Here is a 22,962-nt window from a genome sequence, read left to right as displayed (position 1 = left end):
ATCGTAACATCAATTTTATATAATATGATATATATTGGGGAATTCATACTTAATCTTATAAAACAGATTAATTGTGCTATCTTTATTACCGTACCTTCTAATACACATGATTTTTCTATCTATCGTACCTTCTATTTCTGTATAGATTTTATTACCGGACTTTTTTTCCGTATAATTATTTTCTAATCGGACTTTTTTCCCTACTCCCAGCGGACACCACCCTACGCTTCTATGAAAGACTACAACCGAATAAATGTTGTTACGAATTAAATCACAACACGGTATAAACAACCGGAGTGAACGGATAATACCCAAAATGTTATATAAAATATTTCACAGCGACCGGTGCGAATAATAAATAATAATAATGAATAACGATATATCGCTATAATATATGCCATATCGGAGATATCACTTCAACGACGGACGCAATTACGTAGCGTACCTACAACGTTAGTGCAATTGATATATCGGAGATATCAATGCCGCAACCGACACGACTAATTAGGTGTTGTAGTTTAGATATATCGACGATATCAAAACTAACGGCCGTCGCGTATACGCACTAACTTATTGAATATATCGACGATATCCAAGTAATGCGTAGAATTCCCTACAACGTTAATCTAAAGTACAGCTGATAGCGACACCACGACCAACGCGGTTAACTTAATGTTAATAAATACCTATATCAGCTATATATATTATCTGCACTATGCGCGCATCACACATTAAATTAATTTAATTTAACAATACCTAAATAATAATAATAATAATAATCACACACGGGGAAGGCCGGTCAATTAATACACGTATAGACAATAAATGTCAACGTCTGGTGAACACCCAAGCACTGTACTCTGCACCAAAATAGGTACCAGGGCAAAACACAACCAACACACCGCTACCGAACCCCCCAACTGAGGTCGGATAACCACGCTCTGCTACCAAATGTTGGCGCCGTGTCCGATCCTACTTTTGGAAAGTCGCGGTTATCGGACACGACTCGCGAGGTGTTGGAAACCGGAAAAGGTTACCCGGTATATATATATAATATATAATAGCACTTCAATGGTAAAACGGGTGCATATAACACCACCAAAAATGTATATTAAATAAATAGAAAATAATAATTGACACAATCGGACTTAGGTTTCCTAATAAAGGTGGGTGTCCATAAGATACTAATAATAGAATTAATCTTACAGGTATAATAATTATATAAATTAGAACAATGTAAATACAAATAATACAAATAATAATATAACGATACCGACACCACTCGATCTTCGCCTTGTAGTCCGGACACCGCACCGATACACGACACACACCAACGGCGGCGCGAATGTATATAATATAATATATATATGTTACGCCAAATTTATGAAATTGCTGATTTCATGAAATCAACAACGTTGTCACCGAATACGTGAAATCGGCAACTTAAAGTGCATAATACTGCCAATTGCGTGAAATCGGCGAAACCCTTCTTAAAAAATTATAAAACATAATTTAATTTAAATAAATGTATAAAACGCCAGAAATATAATAAAATCAAATTGTAATAATAAATATTATATGTATATAAAAAATAGTTTAAAAGTTAAAAAAAAGTTAAAAAAGTTAAGTTAACAAATCTTGTTAAGTTAAGTTATTGAATGTTAAATGTAATATTAATAGTTTATATTCATAAAAAATAATATTCTTTATTGATTAAAAAATTCCAAATAGGTAAATAGAAAATACTAATTTCCATAAAAAATATCCTATTTTAACCAAAAAATGTTGATACCAGTTACCAGCTAACAAACGTTGCTAATTGGCTGCTAAATGATGGTTCAAGAAAAATTTGAAAATATGATTTCAATGATATGGGTGGGGCTGGGGAAATGTGTCTCCAGCCCCACCCTAAGTTTTTTATTTTTTCCGATTAAAAAATAGGCTTGCAAATTGTTGCTAAATGACTGCTAAATGTTGACTTGAAAAAAATGTCAAAATTTTGAATAGGTGGGGTTGAGGACATGTGCGTGCAATAAAAAGACCTCATTGACCAAGATAAAATGCTTGTACGTATCATAGCGTCTATCATCATAAGTAATAAAGATTACGGCGTGGTAATGCCGATCAGCACGCGTGCAATTATTGTTTATTTATAATCCACTATTTGTAATTATGTCATAATAATATGTTACCGAATTCATGCAATCGGCAGAAAAAAGTCTGCCTAATTCAAGAAATCGGCAATCAAAATTTGCCTATTTCGTGAATTTTGTAGCCAAATTGCCGATTTCACGTATTCGGCGACAACGTTGCTAATTTCATGAATTCGGCGTAACATATATATGAAGATTGTGTATCCACACGTATTATACGTGTATACGTATATATTATGCGTGTATTACTCTTATAATAAGAACGACAAAGCGACTAGATATAAGTATATAACTATGATATATATATATATATATATTAGGTTCTGTGTGTACGCCCACAGACGGCGGCGACGTGAATATAAATATAATATTATTGTATACGCACATACGCACGGCCAAACGGGGCAACGACGTGCAGATAAACGACTGACGACTCGGATCGGCCGACAATGTCCGAAATATCGGGACGAGGATCAATTCGAAATTGGTCACTCGACGGCACACGCGATCGGAGCAAGACGCACAAAAACACTACTGCGGCGACGATACGCAAAGCACACGGGCGGCGAAAAAGTATACCACACGTTGCGGTCAACCGCTGGTAAGGAACGCGTATAAGTTAGAAAAATGGCACAACGGCTTAAAATATGCATACAAACGGGTTGACCGCACACGCGGTTATGCCGCACTGCAACACAGCGCGAGGCGGCGAGCGGACGCAACGGTGCGCCGGGCTCGAACGCCAGGAAAAAAGTGTCATATAATAGGTATCTATGTTGTAAAGGCTGACGGCACAGCTTAATATATAAATTAGCACTCACGGCAGACGGTGGCGAACTTCGAAGAGGGAAGGGGTAAAACCGGCTCGAGAAGATTCGCCACCCGTTGCACGATCTGGGGGGAATTGTCTAATTTCGATAAGGCGATAATCGATCCGCGTTCGAACAATCTGTGTATTCTTCCCGTATTTTTGGCCATATTTTTTCGAGCCAATTTTGTGTTATTTCAGTGTTGACCGAATTGGATTCTCCACTTATTGTCGAAAACACAATATTATGTTTTGATCTAAATATTTGAATCCAACCAGTGGAACAATTAAAATTATGCTTACCAAGACCTTCAGCTAATTCTTTGGCTTTCTGTTGGTCCATTTATTGGAATGCATAAATTTCTTTGATTTTTAAACCATCGTAGTAAAACCGTGTCTAAAATCGCGTACAATTTCTAAGTCTTTTAACTGATAATTTTTCGTTTTGAAACATTTGTTCTAATTTGTCTCGAGCTTTCCATTTGTTAGAAATTGTGGAGTGACCTACGCCTAATTCATTAGCTACATCGGAATTTTTTTCACCCTTTTTTAAACGAAAAATTACATTAGCTTTTTCTTCAATTGTAAATTGCTTTTGTTTACTGTTAGCTTTATCGGTTGTTAAGACCTTCGATAAAATTAATAAACTATAAAGTCATTATTATAGATAAAACCTTTTTCCAATAAAATCAAAAATAACCGTCATAACATCCGTATAGTCACTATACAGACGTCATTATAATCGATACAAATTAGTACATACAATATACGAGTTTTGCTGGGACTTGCAATCTAAGGTCATTACACCTGGTATGTCATTACAACCGGTGTCATTATAAACGGTATTTCTACTGTAAATTAAATTAGGTATTTATTTATGGGCCTGCAGCCCCTATAATATTTTAGACCTAGTTGCGCCAATGCCAAAATACATCACGCTAACACACCGTCCGACCAGTGTATGTTATGTATACATATAATATGTTACGGTCCAAATGGATAAATCAGTTATTGTAATACAATGCCCAAACAATGTACACAATGTCTAAGATGTTTGGGCAAACTGCAAAGTAAATAATACATAGGTATGTAATTCCCATAAAGACTATCACTGTATACAATGTCGTAGTAAACAATGGTAATACTGGGGTGGGTAATGTAAATATAAGAGTAATCTTTAGTATCTAATAATAAATTTGTAAATCGTTAAAAATAATATACAATATTTTTTATAAAATAGTTTATTTCCAAATTAAAAATATCGAACATTTAGGTTAGGTATTCTTCTGTTTATACCAACGATTTGAAAATATAACACTATGGTCTTTATGTTCCTTGTTTTATTTTTTACACTTTTTCAACTTAATTAAAAAATAAAATTTCAACCGCAAATCAAATTAATTGTTTATAATCGTTTCAAATTTGAACTGCTTAATATCTTATTGTCAATTCTAATGCTACTTATTTTCTATAAGTATTTTGACATAGATGATGGGAACGCCCATTTGTTATTAAATGTTCCCCTGATACATTTTTGCGGAATTTATAACTGCCTTTACAAAATGTATGTTTATGTATTGTGGATCTGAAAAAAGACTGTCACCACTCTCAATACTTTATATCATATATAATGAATAATGATTTATAATTGAATCCAAATTTAACATTATTTGTGGGGACTTAAAAATTGTACAATATACATTAACTTACAAACTCAAAATTGTATAATAATAATAGTCAATAATAAAATATCATAGAAATATACAATATTATAATAGTTATTACTTAATTGAATATTAATCATTGTCCCCATTTACCCAACTTTTTTTTAATTTTGCAAAATTTCATAATAGGTTACTTTTTTTGATGTACTACTTTTTTAATGAATATTTGATAGTTGTTTAGTACATTATTCCTTGCTTGTTTTAGTACTAAAAGATATTTATAATTTATCAAGCCAAAGAACTATATATTAATTCCCTAATTCCTGTAATTTATCACGCATCTCAAATTTTTTAAATTATTTACATTACAATAATTTGGTGTAATTAGAATACTGATGCTGGTTTAACAGTAGGTACTTATGTGTAAACATAAGTATAGATGACTTTCATATCACATAACAATATGTTCAAATTATGTTGTTAACTTGACCATTTTAAATTTTTTTGCACATAAAAAAAAATATTTGTATGATTTAACTACAAATTAATGATATTAGAAAATCCATTTTAATAAATAAGAAATTAAGAAAATATAATATTTTAGACACTTGATTACAACTTCCACAGTTCGAATTATAAGTTTGGCCAACATTTTTCAATATAATGCAATTGTTTTCAACATTATTTTATAAAAATACTTTTGCATATTATATAATCGTATGCGGCATTAAATTTATATTTATTTAGACTGGGCCATTGTTTTTGATCAATTCAGACACGTACTTATAAATTGTTGGGAAGTGGGTGTGAAAAATTCTTGATATTATTATTATCTTTTAAAACTCATTTGTGCATTTGTATACACTTATATATTGGTGTTAATTTATAATTTGTTATTTAAAAATAAAAGTAATAAAAATATACAAATGAGTATCTAAAATTCAATAATTTTTAATGTTTAAATCAAAATTTAAGCTTCTTTGATTCTATAATTCTAAATTTTAAAAATTACTAAAATTCAAACAACTAAATATATTTTTTAATGTAGTATAACTAATGAATTTTAATGTTATATAAATCAAGATGATATTTTAAAAAGATAAAAAAATATTTATAAAACTATAATATTAGGTATCATAACATGAAACCATTTTTTTTTTAAATTTTTTAATTACTTATCAATATCAATATTTTTTGCCTTAGTATATGTCAATAAATGAAAGCATAAAATTATCGAAACACTATTTTATAGTGGTACAAAGCTTAGTTTTAACATGTATAACTACAGTACCTGTATTATTAAAATCGAGGCCATATAAGTTCAGTGAAAGCAATAACAAATTATAAATAAAACATTAGAATTTTATTTGTACATTCTACGTTATATTAAATTTAAATAAATACAATTTTCAGAATTACAGATACTTTGATAAAAATTTCAGTTAAATTATAATTGATTATTGTTTTAGTAAGAAATAAATCATAATATTTATTTTGAACATTTTTACTTTTTTTAGAATATGTTTTTTGTACAATAAGTGATACTATTATGTATTATAATTTATTATTACATAATATACTGTATAAGACAGAGTATAATTTGCTTGAGTCAACATCCAGTTGAGGCAAGCTATAGTTCCCACTATGTAAGACACAGAAAAATAAAAACAATATAATTGTATATGTATAGTATTTTATAGTATATCTTTTAGTATATTATACTCCTTCAAGTTAGTATAGGAAAAGCTATTAATATTTAATGTTTTTTGATTTTTAGTGCTCTCATAGTCCATTGTCTAACAAACATTAATGTTTAATTACAGTTTTTATGCTTTAACTTTTGATTTTATTTCCAATCATTCACTAAAAGTATAAAATAAATAAGGGCATTTATTTAATCAAAAAATAAAAATAAATCAAATATAATATATGCATGGGAAAATTGAGCAATAATTTTGGTTTCAATTCATTAATAAATTGTTTTTTAGAGGGTAAAATAATTTAAAAATTGAAATTAACAAAAAATAAATAAGCAGTAATTAAGAACAAAACATTAGCACTTGACATTTTGATAGTTGAGTTTTTCAAGTGTGATGATACTTGACCACAGGCTGGTGGACATACTGGTATTATAGTTTCTATAAAATAAACAAATAGAAATATTAATAGAAATTAGTAGTTATTGTAGTTCAGAAATTCCCAACCCATGGACCAAAGGCAGGCAGTGTGGAACTGGGCTGGGGACCATATAATATTATCATTACTATCGATATATTTAAAATATGTATATAGGTGTGCTATAAGTCATTAGTGGGCCTCAAAGATTTTTTTACAAAATTGGTGATCTGCACAACTAAAAAAGTTTTATACTATAAAATTGTATTGAAAATTAATATATTTAAATATTGAAGACTTGTCTAATGTTTTTTTTAACAAAAAATATTCTGATAATGTGAAAACATAAGCATTTTAAACACTGGAAATAATTGAATGTTGATACAACAAAAAAAGTACATTTTAAGTTGTATTTATATTTTATTTACACAGATTAAGTCAATTAAGTTGAATCACATACAATCTTATGCATTTATTAATAAAATCAAAATTTACCGTAAAGAGTAACTGTTACTTCAGCATTTCCTAGCACATTTGATGCTTTACAGATATAATCACCATATTGACGGTTTTCAATTGTGATGATCCGTATTGTAGTGTCAGTTATTTCATCTGTAGTAGCAAAATGTGATATTCTAAATGCCAAAGAAAAATTACATTATATTATATTATATTACATTATTTTGTTTTCATGTGCTCAACAAGTGAGTATACCTGTAATGTTGATTATTAGATAATTGTACTCCATTATTTAACCAAATAATGGCTGGTGGAGGATAAGCTTCAACATGACATTCGAGATCCATGTCATATTGTAGAGCTTGTCCCAAACGAGGTTTAGAAACAGTTATAACTGGGGCGAATTCTACCTCTATGGCAATATTACGTCTGGCACCTTTTCCAACACCATTTTCAGCTACGCAATAATATGTTCCACGATCTTCTTTGGTAATAGCAGGAATTGTCAAAATGTTACCCCTTGAAGACAAGCATGTCAATATTTAATTTATATATGTATTTATTTTTATTATGTTAGTTGGTACCTATATATTGATACGCCATTAGCTAAAATTGCATTGTTTGCTCGCCTCCAAGAAACTGTTGGGCTAGGATATCCACCAGCATAACATTCCAATTTCACTGGTTGACCCTCGTTTACAATTAACGATCTAGTAGAGTTGTCAGAAATAAATGGACGTCTACGTACAACTAACTCGGTATCAGCTGCTATTTTATTATTTAACCCAAGCACCACTTCACAACGATAGAAACCAGCATCAGTTTCTTGGATATCACTAATCTGAAAATATTAATTTTTGATACTTGGAAGCAAATGTTATTATAAAACTATATACCTGTAATGTGTAACTATTGCTATCCGTGTCTTGTCTCAATGATAATCTAGAATCTCTAATGATAAGTGTACTTCCAGTTGAAAATGTAACAGGTTCAGTAGATCTTTCTTTGTCAACCTTAACCCACAAAATACTGAAATCTGAAGCATATAAGACTGTACATGTCAATTCAGTCGTTCCACCAATATCTGTTATGCTTTTTTGCGTAATACGTGATATAATTGGTGTCCTCTGTGAATATACTAAAAATAAAATTATTAATAATTAGATTATGCAACATTAAAACATTAACATTATTAACATTTAAATACAATATAATAATATACATTCTATTCATAAGAATTTAGTAGTATTTATAATACATTAAATGTTGACAAATTTTTTAATACATTTTTAATAGATCTAGTTAAAATAAAAATAAAATTATATATAATAATAATTTAATCAGAGAACAAAACAAAACACAACATTTAGTGTGTTTTAAACATAGAACACTATATTTTACAAAACTATCTACATAACAAATTAATTTTGTATTATTTTTTTACAAATTTAAAAACTTTTGTATTGTTATAATGTTGATAAAGTACATACTCGACAATCAAACTTATTTTAAGTGAGAACATTTTTAGTCAGAATGGGATAAAAGTTGTTTAATGAGATATTAGAAATTCTTAAAAAAAGGAATAAAAAAATATATTTTTTTATTTTAATTTATTTATTATTATTGTACATACATATACATATTATATACTATTATTTACATATATTTTGTACAATAAAGATGAATTTTTAAGTGAAAAAATATTATTTCTTTTTAACAAAATGTTTACAAAAGTACAAGATCTATAAGAAAACTTAAGTTTCTAACGATGATATTGATAACCTACTAATTTTTAACGTAGTTAATTTGGTCAATATTCATATGGAACCATATGGAAGTGTGGGCGAGTATGTTATCGAAATTAATGGCAATTAATACAAATAAAATTGTGTTATGTCTATGAAATTAACATTATATTAACTATTTTGGTAAATAATTCATATCTTCTTATTTTGCAACATCATTTACAAACATTATATTATATACATATATACTAATTATATATTTAATGTCTACCAATAAATATCTCTTGGGTTTCAGAGAAAAATATGTTAACTTGTTCCAGGATTAGGCTAAACAAGTCATACGAGTATGTAGGTATTAGCTTTCTGCTATGGTTATCTTTGAAAAATAAGAATACACCAGTTTTCTGGAAAAATTATCTATTTATAGTTGTAAATCTAAAATTAATTATAGAATATGTTTAAAATTGTCTCTAAAAATTATTTATATTAGAAGTTATGAGATGAAATTTTTAAAATATTTTGGAACTTTTGAGCTATTCAGAAACATTTGAAAATGTAATATGAGGCTCTTTAAAAATGTTTTACAGCAATTCAAAAATATCAATAATAGGTATACCAATCATATTTTTTCTAAAAGTATTTTAAGTTCAAATTGCATTTATCTTCTGGTTAATTTTTATAGCTATGGCTTGAAAAAATAGTAAATATGGAAGTGGTTCTTACTGGAAATATAATTATAATTGTTATATAATATATGCAATGTTTTTGGAAAAAATAAGTTAAACATACAATATTACTATTAGGAAAAAAATATATAAATAATAATATGAATTATTATTAAATATTATTAAGAACAGAGGTTGACTTACTGACTTCAACTAACATATCTATTACTGGTTTACGCAAACGAAAAGGTTCACTAAAAAATATTATTACACCTCTTAACTGGTTTATTTTTATTATTTAAGACTTACCTATTTATTAATATTAAAATAAGGTTATTAGATAAGTATTTTACATAAATAACAATTGTAAAACAATTATTTGATATTTATAATAGATACGTAATATGAATTAACTAATTTTTTTTACATTTTATAGGTATCCATGATCCATCTATTACAGTATATTTTTAATAAATTAATATTATTTATTTATTAGAAATTAATTTAGATTTATGTTATAACCATTATCACACCCCATTACTAGTTTGTATAGCAGCTATATAATAGATATATTTTACATAATATTTATTAATATCAATGGTAATCAAGTAGGTACTATATCTATATTAAAATTAATATAAAATGTGAATAATTTATTTGTAGTAAACAGATTGTCTATAGTTGTCAAATGTCAACTTGCTGTAAAACAATCATGTTCTTTAGAATCCATTAAATTCAAATTCAGCAGACGTCAAATAAGTTCAATAATCATAGACAAATTAAGTCATATCTAAAGCCTTTGGCTAAGTTTGCATGGACTTTGTTGTTTTTATGTTATTTAAATAATATTATATATTATACTTATATCATTAATAAACTAAAAGCTAAGTGATGTCCAAAAACTTTGATATGTCAAACCTTTTCTTTGTCGATGAGGTTATTTTTTTAAATGTATAATAAATATAAAATAATAATTCAAAACTACAAAAACATTGTTATTGGTCACTGTTATTCAAATTTAATTTTTGTTTTCAGATACCGCAAGCATGAAGAAAAAAACTTCAAATCGTATAACCTATGCGTATACAAAAATCAATTCAAATTGTTTCGTAGAGAATGATCAAGTTGGTCGATCGCGCACAGGCTCGTTGCACGGAGAAAGAATCGGCGCCTCTCCCTTATTCGACAACGCACGCAGAATGAAATGTATGCACAAACATTGTCGTTCGTACCTACATTGTCAACGGATTTGGTATCTGACTTCGATGTCATCTCCGCTATTAGCCTGACCTGGCAAAGTGGTACTCACCGAAATTAATACACAGCACGACGAGGACTCCATACACGTTCTTCATCTCAAATAATTCAAATCCAGGTTATCGACTAACGCCGAACGGACGAGGAAAAATGTATTGATTATACGGTCTTTCGGTTCCACAGAATGTGGAAATGCAAAAACGTTGTTTCGGCGCTAACACAAGAAGTACAGTCAGTCACCAGTGTAGTGCGGTGCGTCTGACCAACGCGCGTTTATCATTTGATCGGGGAGCATCGTTTTCGCATTCGCCAAATTGGTCGGTGGGGTAGGTAAGGGTTCCAAAATATAGCAGTCACAGTAATTCGTAATGTCACAGTGGTAGTACTGTATTTGAGACATTAACATTAGTAACGCCGGTAACGGCGGTAACGATTAACCAGTAACAGCATTTTCAACATCTTCGGTTTTGAATGTTTTGATTTATAAATCAAAAATATCAGGTATCAACAGCTTTACCCTCGGGTCTCGACCTCTGTAAACGTGCGAAAGATAAACGATTAGCAATTTAGTATTTATTGGTTTGTACTTTGTCATAACTGATTAAAAACATCATAGTTACTACACTATAGTTAGTATAATTTTATCATGATTTAAAATAAATTATATATTAATTGTCAGCATAATATTGTTATTGTTGCATGATTAATTTACTGCTAATATTTAGTAATTACAACTGTTAACTGTACCTGATTTAAATTTCTATGTAATAATATTTTTATTAAATGCAAATAAGTTGAGATAACAGTTAGTATATTTTTCATTATTATTACAACATGAATATTTGTAGCAAAAGTAGGTTAACTAAAAACACTTAATTGACTATGATTTAAATGTATAATATTGTATGCTAACAAAAAGTGTTAATAGTGGGAGTGATTCCGAGAATGTTTAATGTAAAAATGTGTAGTGGCTCTTGCTAGCCTTGATGTGTTCAAATTTAAAGTATAAATGTGTTTAAGGCATTTGTTTATTTTATCTTTTCTTGTGTGTATTTATACTGTATTTGTTTATGTATATCTACTAGTATAAGTGAGAATACAATATTTAGTTTTATACTAAAATAGCTGACTATAAAAAAAATTCGACCCAGGAAATTTAAATTTGCCCTCAAATTTGTTTTGTTCTGGATATATTTAGTTAGGATATACTTCGGTACCATAAAAAGTAAAGCAATTGCACTAGTAGAATGGACAGCTTAATAATCACACACAAAATGTTAAAGTAATTATTTTTAATTCATAAATAACTAGAAATTTAGTAGAATTTTATGTAGATACATGTTTTTTCACCTTATCAATTTTGAAAATTTTACAATTTTTAGAGCATATATTTTCTACTATACTATTTCTTAGTATGTATGGGTTTTTGATGATTAATATAATTTTTTGTTGTAATATAAGAAAAACTGGTATATTATATTTTTTCTACCTACTTTAAATAAAATTGAGTTATTAAAGAAACTTTTTATTTAAAATTAGGCCATTTAAGTAATTTTGAATTTTCATGTTAAGACTGTTTAAGTAAACACAATTCTTAATTTATTTGAAAAATTGCATGGGCAGTCTGCCAACTAAAACATCTTCACATTCTTCAGATAGATATATTTGTTTAAAAGACAATATTCTGTGTAATATTTATTACTGGGTAATGGGTATAAATGAAAACGCCCAACATGTTATAATGAATATATCGCCTTAGTTACCTATATGTATACATACATAAATTTTATCTTAATATTGATATCTATTAGTGTTTTTATTGAAACGCTAGATTTTTAGTTTCTGATTTTGGTGAATTTTAAAACAATGTTAAATTTAAAACTCTCGTGAAGAAAATATCATCAATAATTAAATTAATTGACATATACCACTGGGCACTGTTTGATATTGTACGATCTTAACAAATTATCAGTATAAGTATAACAGCTTATTAATTTATTTGTATACCTAGATAGCTAGGTATGATAACTAAGACGTAATGTGATATTATGATGTCATTTATTTTTACAAAATATTCTAGCTATTAATGATAATAATATTTAGTTAAGAACTTTGCTTTAGGCAGAGAAATGCAGGTTGCTAACTATTTCATAAATAATGAATTTGATTTCACTATTATTTTGCGTTGTTATGGTTTATTGTATACATATAGATGATACTATTAGGGTTGCTCCACTTTATTTATGTTTCGCGTTTCGTGTTTTTCGTTTCGTAGTATTTCGAATAATTCGTTCAGTTGTACTGTTAAGAAAAAAAACACGAAACAATACGCAATTATTGAAAACGCCATACACACACTTTTATCACTAGGTAACCATGAAATTATACGTGAAAACACGAAATGCGAAAATCTGTCAAGAAAAAACAATTGTTACAATATTGTTTAAATAAGGAAAATAAAGCCATTGTTAAATAATTGTAAAATAAAAAAAAAATATACGAAAGAAACATGTATCACGTTAAATCGGTAATCAGTGACTAAACAGAAAACACTACGTCTATACACGATGAATAATTGCTTTGACAGTTTTAATAAGAATGCGTCACATCAGCACTAAATACAAATGTTTAATTCTATTTATTACTATATTTAATCTACAGGATGACAGTAATACTTACTCATTAAATATATAGGGTCATGAATTACAATTTAATACTTAAACCATTTACATATGTATAGTGTTTACTATGTAGTTGTGTACTGCCACCAACCAAAAAAAAAAATTAATAGTGTTAATTATTTTGTATATTACAAAATGTATAGAGAACTAGCTAATTGCCCGTCATTACCGGGTTAAACTAAAAAAAAGAAGAACAATTTATTATAAAAAATGTATGTGTAAATAAATATAAAAATAAATAGTTATTATAACGCAACATTATGTGTTTAATATTTAGAAATAGGTAATATACAATAGAAAGTGATTTAGTTTCTATTGTTTTAATAATACTTTATATATTGGAATTCTAAACAATACAAATACTTCATCCGAAATTTTTAACAAGCAAAATAAAATTTAAATTAATTTGTATATTATAATATAGGAGGCAGCAGTAGACGTAGTGGGAGTCATAAAAATACGCATGTCGCTATGTATAGTTACATAGAAAACTAATATTATATTATATTTATAATTATTTTATCACGGTCGGAACCCGTTGTCCAAGAAAGCCAACTATTTTTGAATTTTTAATTACGCTTTTATGTATGAAGTCTTAAATTAGTAAAGTTATAACACTAATAACGAGTAACCGAAGCACAATATGCTAATAAATAATAATTTACAAAATTTTTAAATTTTTCTACGCGTATCTAATCTATACATACCAAAATAATTTACCTAGAGAAGGTACTACAGAAAAATCTCCTTTTTGTAAAGTAAAACTTTTAATCAGTGGCGTTATTTGGGGGGGGGGGGGGGTGCAACTTGGGCATTTGCCCTAGTCTAACATTTACATCAACCTTAAGTCAACACATTAAAAAATTATAAAAAGTCGTATTTTTAACTACTAAGGCCATTGTCATAAATCATAATATTGATTATTGATATTTTATAAATAAAGATTTATTGTTAATTTTTTAAAGAAGTATATTATATTATTAATCAAGATGTTTAGTACCTATTTACATTATGTGACTGTAAATACTGCTAACTACTTGTAAATTGGTATTAAAAGGTACCTATTACCTATTTATTATTTATTTACACATTACTCAATTATTCTATTTGAATTCTTAATTCTAATAAATATATGAAAAAATTGTTTATATTTAATACTTAAAAATCCTATGTGTGACGTTCATATACCTGAAAATTTACTTCCCTCACCTACTATGGCGCCATCCTATGTGAATCTGCGTGGAAAAATATTGAGTCGGCAAATCAGTGAGTAATTGCCCTATAGTCAAACGAAAACTGAAATGACGCCACTGCTTTTAATTTACAATATGGTAATAATGTTGTACTTTTCGTGTAATTTTATTCTATAATTTAATGTGTTCTAACGTTAAACTAGTGATATTTGAAATGATTAATATTTATATTGTATATTTGTATACTTATTTATTTATGTTTATATAATTCGTATTTCGTTTAATATAATGTATTATTTCGACGCTCTGCTAGTGAAATTAATATGATATAGAGCCAATACTATAGGTGAGGTGAGACGGGTATCATTAGAATTTTATAGATTTAGATTCAAGGGCCACAATAAAAAAAATACACATATATATAAAAAAAATGGACAAAAAACGGGATAAGTATTAAAGTAGGTACATAAAGCTTTTAATAATTGCAGGTACCTAGGTCGTAATAATAAAATAAAACAATTTCGAAAAAAAAATAGCACGTATTTATCGGCGAAAGAAATTAATATTACCAAGTAATTGTGTTCACAATCCTGATACAGTGATACAGACGATACGGTATTGTAAAAACTAAGAATATTAAGCAAAATTTGATGACAATATATAATAATACGCAGTTTTGTATTTAGTACTTATCCAAAAATAGCTTGAGTATTTTGTATATTATAGGTAATGTGTTTCGTGTACCAAAATGTATAAAGTATTAATGTTCACCTGTATGAAGTTGCAATCAAAATTTTTACTTACCAATGCCATGTAAACTTATTAATATAGACATGAATTGGTAGGTAGTAGGTTCTGGACGGTAAATAATATAATTTTAAATTTTATCTGTCTAATTTATTTAGTAAGCTTTGTCAATTTTAATTTCAAAATTGAACATTAAATAAAATCTTAGAATGCATAGGTAATTTAGACAATTATAATATTGTTTTAATTAATAATAAACCATTAGTTATATTACAATTTAAATTTGTTTGTAGCGTAATAATACCTAAGACAAAAAAATATGGGCAAGTCAATAGGTACTGTTATGCTGTACAACAGCCAACAGGTACCGAGTATGTCATTATAATGGATGATGTGTTAAATTTGAATTCAATGTAAGAATACAAAAAATGATTCTGAGCGAAGATGGTATATCAACCTATATCCTTATAAGTAAATTTCTAAAATAAAATTGAATATAACGTTTATTATTTGGCTATCCGGTTTCTTTTTTTAATTATTATGAAAATATGTGGTATATCGTATATGTTATACGTTATTAATACTAAATTTGGTATTTATTTTATAAAATTTAAAACTAATGTTGTAGAAGTACCTACCTATAAATTTAAAATACATTATATTTTTTAATAATTAAGCAAATTATGTTTAATACCTATTTAACTGAAATATTTTTAGATATATTTTATACAGCTTAATAATTGGTTTTAGTGTCAATACATTTGGTAAGTACTCCACTATCCTCATGGTAATAATTATATTGAATATAAAAGTAAGATCATTTTTTTTTTGTTACGTTCCGACTCCTCAATTCGTGCATTAACACAGGAATAAAAACGTAATTTGAAACCTATTTTTATTTAATGTTTACTTAAAAAGTTAAAATATAAAAATGCAATAGTATACCATAAGGTGGTGAGTGGTGTAACAACCTGCTTCTGAACGTCTCAGAAATATCTAACCGTCTGCCGAACTTAGGGATAGTCTACCTTTTATGTGATCTTAACATTAAACAGTAATAATAATACCTTTATAATATTTAGTAAGCTGTTAAATATAGCATTTTAAAAAAAATTTTACTATATTATATTAAGATATTTTTTTAAATAAATCAATTAAATAAAAATAAAAAATAAATAAATATAAAATAAACTGAAATTTTTTTAAATATAAAAATTATTGAAAATGAACATATCTATTTATTATATTACCAATATGTTAAAGTAAAAATATATAATATACATATTTTAAAAACTAAAACTAAAAAATAGTATATATGCTATTAAAACAGACTCTTTTCTTCGGAGTTCTATTAAACTAGTATATCTATTAAACCTAAAATCACTTAAAAGTATTAAATTTAGCTCTAAATGGAAAAGCACTCACCAGTAATATTGCACACTCAGCGTTGGTTAACTGAATTTTGTGGAAACAGAGCAAATATCCCAATAGGAACAATTCTTCCACTCAAGATTAAAACAGAATCTAATCTAAATGACAATTATTCATAAAGACCAATAGGTACCTCATTTTTGTAACACAAATTCCACTAATGCAAACATTGATTTAAATGCCTATACTGTTATTCCATTTCCAGTAAAATACCATGACCAAAGCCTTAATGACCTAATATGGAGACTATAGCAATAAATTATGACACAGAAAAGTTTTTCTCGTTGACAAATAGATAATGGGAAATGTGCAAATAGGTTCAATCATAAATATAATCAACCTACTCATTATAAATCTAAGACAGACTCGTGTGAAATATTACTTATATCAAAATCATAGAACATCCCTAACAATTGTAAAATCAAATTTGTAACAACAAACGCATCTGTATGAAATCGACTACCACACAAGAACTCTTGGTTACTCTATAGACAATCCGAGATCATAACAATATACTGTAAAAATCCCATCAGAACATTTACTTTTGAAATTTATGGTAAAGGTCGATTGACTATTACAATTTAAATATTTTTATAGTATTCAAATAAAAATAAAACAATATAAAATTGTACAAGCTAGATCTTGCAGAAACTGAGATTTCAGAAAATATTTTAATGAATGTAATCAGTTTAAATTCATATAGTGAAAATGGGGACTATTAAGTCCTCATGTTCCATTTAAGGGTAGGAGACAGGAGTATTAAGAACTATTGAGTATAATTAGTAATAAATTAGATATATTATGTTTATGTATAAGTGTAGCTGTGAAATAATACAACATATTATAAACTGATTCTTGTATGACCACCAAAGGCGATTATAACTCCTTTCCCATACGTCTGGTCTAAGAAATTTAGTCTGTCACATCGTCGCACTGTTGTGTTAGTCGTTGTTTGTGTTATTTTTTTTATAATAGTAAAAGATAAGTTTAAAAAATACATATCTGAATATGTGTCAGACAATTTTTCAACAGATGGTAATATTTTGTATTGTAAAATGTGTGAGATTAAAATTAAATTTGATAACAAGTATAATGTATCACAGAACATTAAAACAGATGATCGCCAAAAACATGTTAAACGAAAAATCAAGCATTGAGAAAAGTCCAACAACTTTTAACCAATCAAAATTTAGCGAAATCAGATTTTAATATTAATTTGTGTCAAGCAATAGTGTCTGAAAACATTCCATTAAATAAGTTTTCTAATAATATATTTAAAACATTTTTAGAGAAGTATAGTGGTTAAGGTATTCACATGGAAGCGACATTAAGAAAAGGTTATATTGATGATATTTTTACTTCTACTTTGAACAAAATGAAAATGGAAATTCAGCAAAATAAAGTGAAATAAATTGGATCTTAATAAATGAAATATGTGATGTTGGTATACGCAAAGATCTATCTGATCACTTGTAGGAAATCACAAAGATCCTCCTAAAAACTCCTGTCAATACAATACAAATTTCAACTGTTTAAGTGCGAGTTTCTCCGAAAAGAAGTAAACTATCTGGGCCACCAAATTAGCGAAGAAGGAGTTAAGTCTGATCCACAGACGTTTTATGTTTGAATTTAGTGTAAAGATTTCTGTCCAGTGGATAAGAAAAGAACTCTTTTTTTTAAGTGTAAATAGGCTTACAAAATTTGTGTCAATATATTATCATAAACGACATGTAAACGGGTGCTAAGTACCCCATACATTTATTTCATATAATATTAATCAATAATACATTTTTCTCTATTCCTTTGAAAAAAACTTACTCAAAATTGCTTAGAGTGAACCCAGATTCACTATATCCCAATGGTTAGGTACTATGTTTTACAGATATTATTAATTTTCTCAACTATTTGAAATAATATTAAACTGGTTAACGTGGTAGTATATCTACAACTGTGCTAGTTACACAACAAATTGTGAAATGGAAAACAGTACAACCACATTATAAGACAGTGCTATCTAAAAATTGCGAGTCCAACTGATAATTTATGATATTAATTTTGTATTTACTGTTAATCAATGTAAAGCAATTACTTAAAATATAAATGTACAATGTACTTAATTTATTAAATACTTCTATTTAATACTCAATTTCCAATTTTAAAAACATGAATGAAAAGCAATATGAACACATTTTAGCTATCATACTGATACTTTACAAAGAAAAGAAAAAAAACTTAAAATGAGCTGAAAATAGTTTATATTAATTAATTATTGATATATATATTTTTACTTATTACAAATGTAATTTATTATTTTTAGTTTAAAATAATGAAATATAACTAGTATCTATTAAAAATACATAGGTACTTCAATAATACAATTAAAATTGCTATATCTTATAAATATATAATATATATTTTGTATTTAATAATAATATAAAAATTAAATTTTTATTTATGTTTTTATTAACAGTTTCATTTAGAAAATAAATATCCTAGAGAAAAAAAACTTATATTAAAGTAAAAATCTACAATATTTTAATATTTAATAATATTCATACATTCTTTTCTTTATATTAGTTTATTTTATTTTATTACATTTAAAATGTTAGTGATAAAAATCCTAATATAAATCCAACTGTTAAAAATATTCTCAGAAGAACAAAATAACCAGAAGACGTTTTCAAATGGATTGAGTATTATACACTTAAATTGTATATAATAATATTAAGGATAAAGTATTCTGTTCAAAACGTTCAAATGCTATAAAAAAGTAAAGGTTTTGTATAATGTTACAAAAAAAGAATTAGTTGTTTTTTAATATTTCAAAGTTTAAAAAACCATTAATTTTAATATGAATTAGTTATTTATGAACAAATTATTTTGTGTGCAGGTATGGTATTTTTTTTAAAATTTTTTAGTTAACAAGCATTTTATAAACTATTTTTTCGGCTTAAAATTAAAAACGGTTGTTATATGATAAAATATATATCATTATGAAAAATTAAGATAAAGAATATAAGTAGATAATAATTTGAATAAAGTGTATAAATATAATATTATATTGGTAGTAACAGTAAATATTAAAACTGATTGTGATTACTGATTGGTATGTTGTGTTATCTAATAACTGCATTTTTTAAAATTAATTAACTATAATATTTTATTTCAAATTAGTTTATATGAAATGTGTAAAATTTTATAATATAAATTGTTATTATATTTAAAATTCTATAAAATGTATTGTTAGTTATCAAAAACATATACAATGACACTTATTGTTATAAAATAACTATTATTTTTATTTGGTTAAGGCATTAGTTCAATATTTTAATGTCTTTCACATATAATTACATTTATAAGGTATAATTTTTTATTTTTAACTAAATAATAATACTTTATTTTAATTTGTATATTATATGTGTCAGGAGTTATGTACTAATGTTACATGTTTATTTTATAGGTAGCAATTTATGTATTAAATATTTTAAATACAAAATAATATTTACATAATTAGATGATCAATTTCATTGCACAGCTGTAAATACTAATTTAGCTATTTCATTATAAAACTGTTTTTACTATGTACTTTCTTAATTTTAACCTAGACTTATAAACTAATTATATATTACTCTGTTATCTGTACTGTTTGCCTTAAGGGTGTAATCATCTTCAATGATAAAAAATAAATAGGTAAATATGAATGTTGATCAATTAATAATGCATATAAATAATGTAAAAATTTAATTTAAATTCAATACTTATAAATTGAAATTTGAAAGATAGAACAATTTATAGGTACAATATTAATTCAAACATAGAAAAATACAGATAACAGATTAGATAAAACAGAATAATTATTGTCTAATATTATATAAATTATCTCACTTTACAATAGCGTAGAATGCTTTATGGCATACTGTTGGTATATTGATTGGATGGTATAGCAACTGGTGGTTGTTTTCCTTAGGTTAGGTTAAGGTTGTGATGCGAGTTAATGCAGATTTTAGTCATTAACAATGTTCCATTTCGTGGCTTATATCTTAAATTTGAATCCATTTATCCCAATGGTAAAAGGTTCCTATTAACTGTATCAACTTGCATTGTGTGCAGATCTATCAACAAAAGCGTACAATATTGATCATGTTAAGATGAATAAATAACTGTATATAGTTAACAGTTGCTAAATAATATTACAGTAATCCCTCGTTATCCGCAAAGGTTATGTTCCAGCAAACCTGCGCGGATAACGAGACCATAAATCAATGTAAAAAGGGAGGTTAGGTTTAATTTTTTTTTTTATTTTAAAAATCAGTTATTAATCAATTAATGATTTTTTAATTCATACAACTAAAGTATTTATAGTGAAGGGTTGAATTTTGTCAAATGATACTTTGATGTTAACAACACATTCAGCGATGTTATAATTTTTCCATCCTTGTGAGACAGTAAGTTGTAGGTATGTATAATGTGTATGAGTTATACACTTATACCTATAGCAATATAACAACAATTATCTAGAATTGTCAAAAATAAATATCTACAGTGTTCGTGTAATAATGGCAAAACGTTATTGCAATCGTAAGGTTAGGTTATACGCAATAGTATGTTATCGTGGACCCAACCGCGGATAACGAGGGATTACTGTATATTTAAACAATACACAAATCAAGTTGTAAGAGCAAAATGAAAATTTCTTAATATATAATAATAATAATGTATTAAAGCCTTGTATGTAGGTGCTAGAACTCAGTGACTATAGTTAATCTAAAATGTTATGTTTCAGGTTCTCTGATATACAGTGTCCCACAAGGATTAACCCATTGCGATAAATCTCCAGAAATAATGGATATATCAAAATTATGTTTTTTTTATTTTCTAAAAGACTCGCAGGGACAAAAACTACAAGTATTTCATATTTTTATCTGTGAGCCATTAAAAAAAAAACAAAATTATGATATCTCCATTGACCATTATTTTAGAAAACATCAATCATTGGTAAATTCTTGTGGGACACCCTGTATAGATTTTCCTGTACCCCTTTTCCTAGACCAAAGGTTTTACAATTAGTTAATATCCTTTACGTTGTTCTTGAATATACCTACGGCTCTCTAAACTATTAATTCATGATGAAATGATTAGGATTAAGTCTCAGGTTTACGAATAGCTAATTATAATATTTCATTCCTATATGGAAAACAAATTAAAAGTTTAAAATCAAGATATGAATCTGATTTTAATTATTATTGTATAATAACATGATTACGTGTTTATAATGAATTTTAGTAAAATCCTCAAGTGTCTTTCTAATCATTCACATCATGATGAAAAAAATATTTAAGTTTTTAGTACCACCTTATAAGTTTGGTTCAATCTGTGTCTATAACAGATCCAATAGTGTTTAGTGAAAACCAGCTCCAATTCGATTAGTGTTGAAAATGTCCTCTATTGCTTTATATAAGCCTATGATACATTATCTTCATTGTAAAAATGACTATTATTAGAATGATGTCTCAAATCTTCATAAATAACCAACGTCTGTTATGTCCAATATGTATACATGAAAGTACAGTGATCTGCTGCAGTTGACCGCCATGACCAGATACAGTGGTGAAGTCGTATAGATTGTGACCCATCTTTAGTGCTGTGTTGGTTTAACAGAACACCACCACAGCACTGAATCATCATTGTAGTCGTACTGCAAATGTGCTCTTCTAATCGTCTCCTAAAGGCTCGGTTGGTGACAAAATAGCGCGTTTCTGACATGTTATTAATTTACTATAAAATAAAAAAATAGAACGTTTAGTGGTTAAATTTTTTATTCAACACAATAGCAGGCTGATACAAACAGACTACCGACACAACCTGTTAGGCCTGTAGGCTATTGGTTGCCAGCTACTAAGTTAGACTTAAAAACTTTTATTGTTATTTGTTGACTGTTGTTGAGTCGAGTACCTCACATCTCGCGTACTTGCCATCTATGATGACACTACCCCCTCGCCATCCCACTAATGGAAACAATATAATATTTTGTTATTGATAAACAA

General features: G+C 27.2%; 1 protein-coding gene across 2 annotated transcripts; it reads right to left on the bottom strand.

Annotated features, from left to right (window-relative positions):
• Positions 1–6,495: 6,495 nt before the first annotated feature.
• On the bottom strand, positions 6,496–22,931 carry LOC132923901 (lachesin-like). 2 transcript variants are annotated; one of them, XM_060987894.1, is made up of 9 exons: positions 22,781–22,931; positions 22,271–22,693; positions 20,804–21,030; positions 10,919–11,399; positions 8,096–8,337; positions 7,784–8,040; positions 7,455–7,718; positions 7,236–7,375; positions 6,496–6,763 (listed from the first exon to the last, which is right to left on the bottom strand). In XM_060987894.1, exons 4-9 carry the CDS (start codon positions 10,962–10,964, stop codon positions 6,627–6,629), a joined length of 1,086 nt encoding a protein of 361 aa, XP_060843877.1. In that variant the 5' UTR covers positions 10,965–11,399; positions 20,804–21,030; positions 22,271–22,693; positions 22,781–22,931; the 3' UTR covers positions 6,496–6,626. The 2 variants fall into 2 exon arrangements, with proteins under 2 accessions (XP_060843877.1, XP_060843878.1); XM_060987895.1 differs by having other exon boundaries at positions 22,765–22,927.
• Between the last annotated feature and the right edge of the window lie 31 nt (positions 22,932–22,962).

Source organism: Rhopalosiphum padi, chromosome 3, assembly GCF_020882245.1.
Source record: "Rhopalosiphum padi isolate XX-2018 chromosome 3, ASM2088224v1, whole genome shotgun sequence".
In the NCBI taxonomy this organism is placed as follows: domain Eukaryota; kingdom Metazoa; phylum Arthropoda; class Insecta; order Hemiptera; family Aphididae; genus Rhopalosiphum; species Rhopalosiphum padi.
This window is presented reverse-complemented; position numbering and strand designations above follow the sequence as displayed.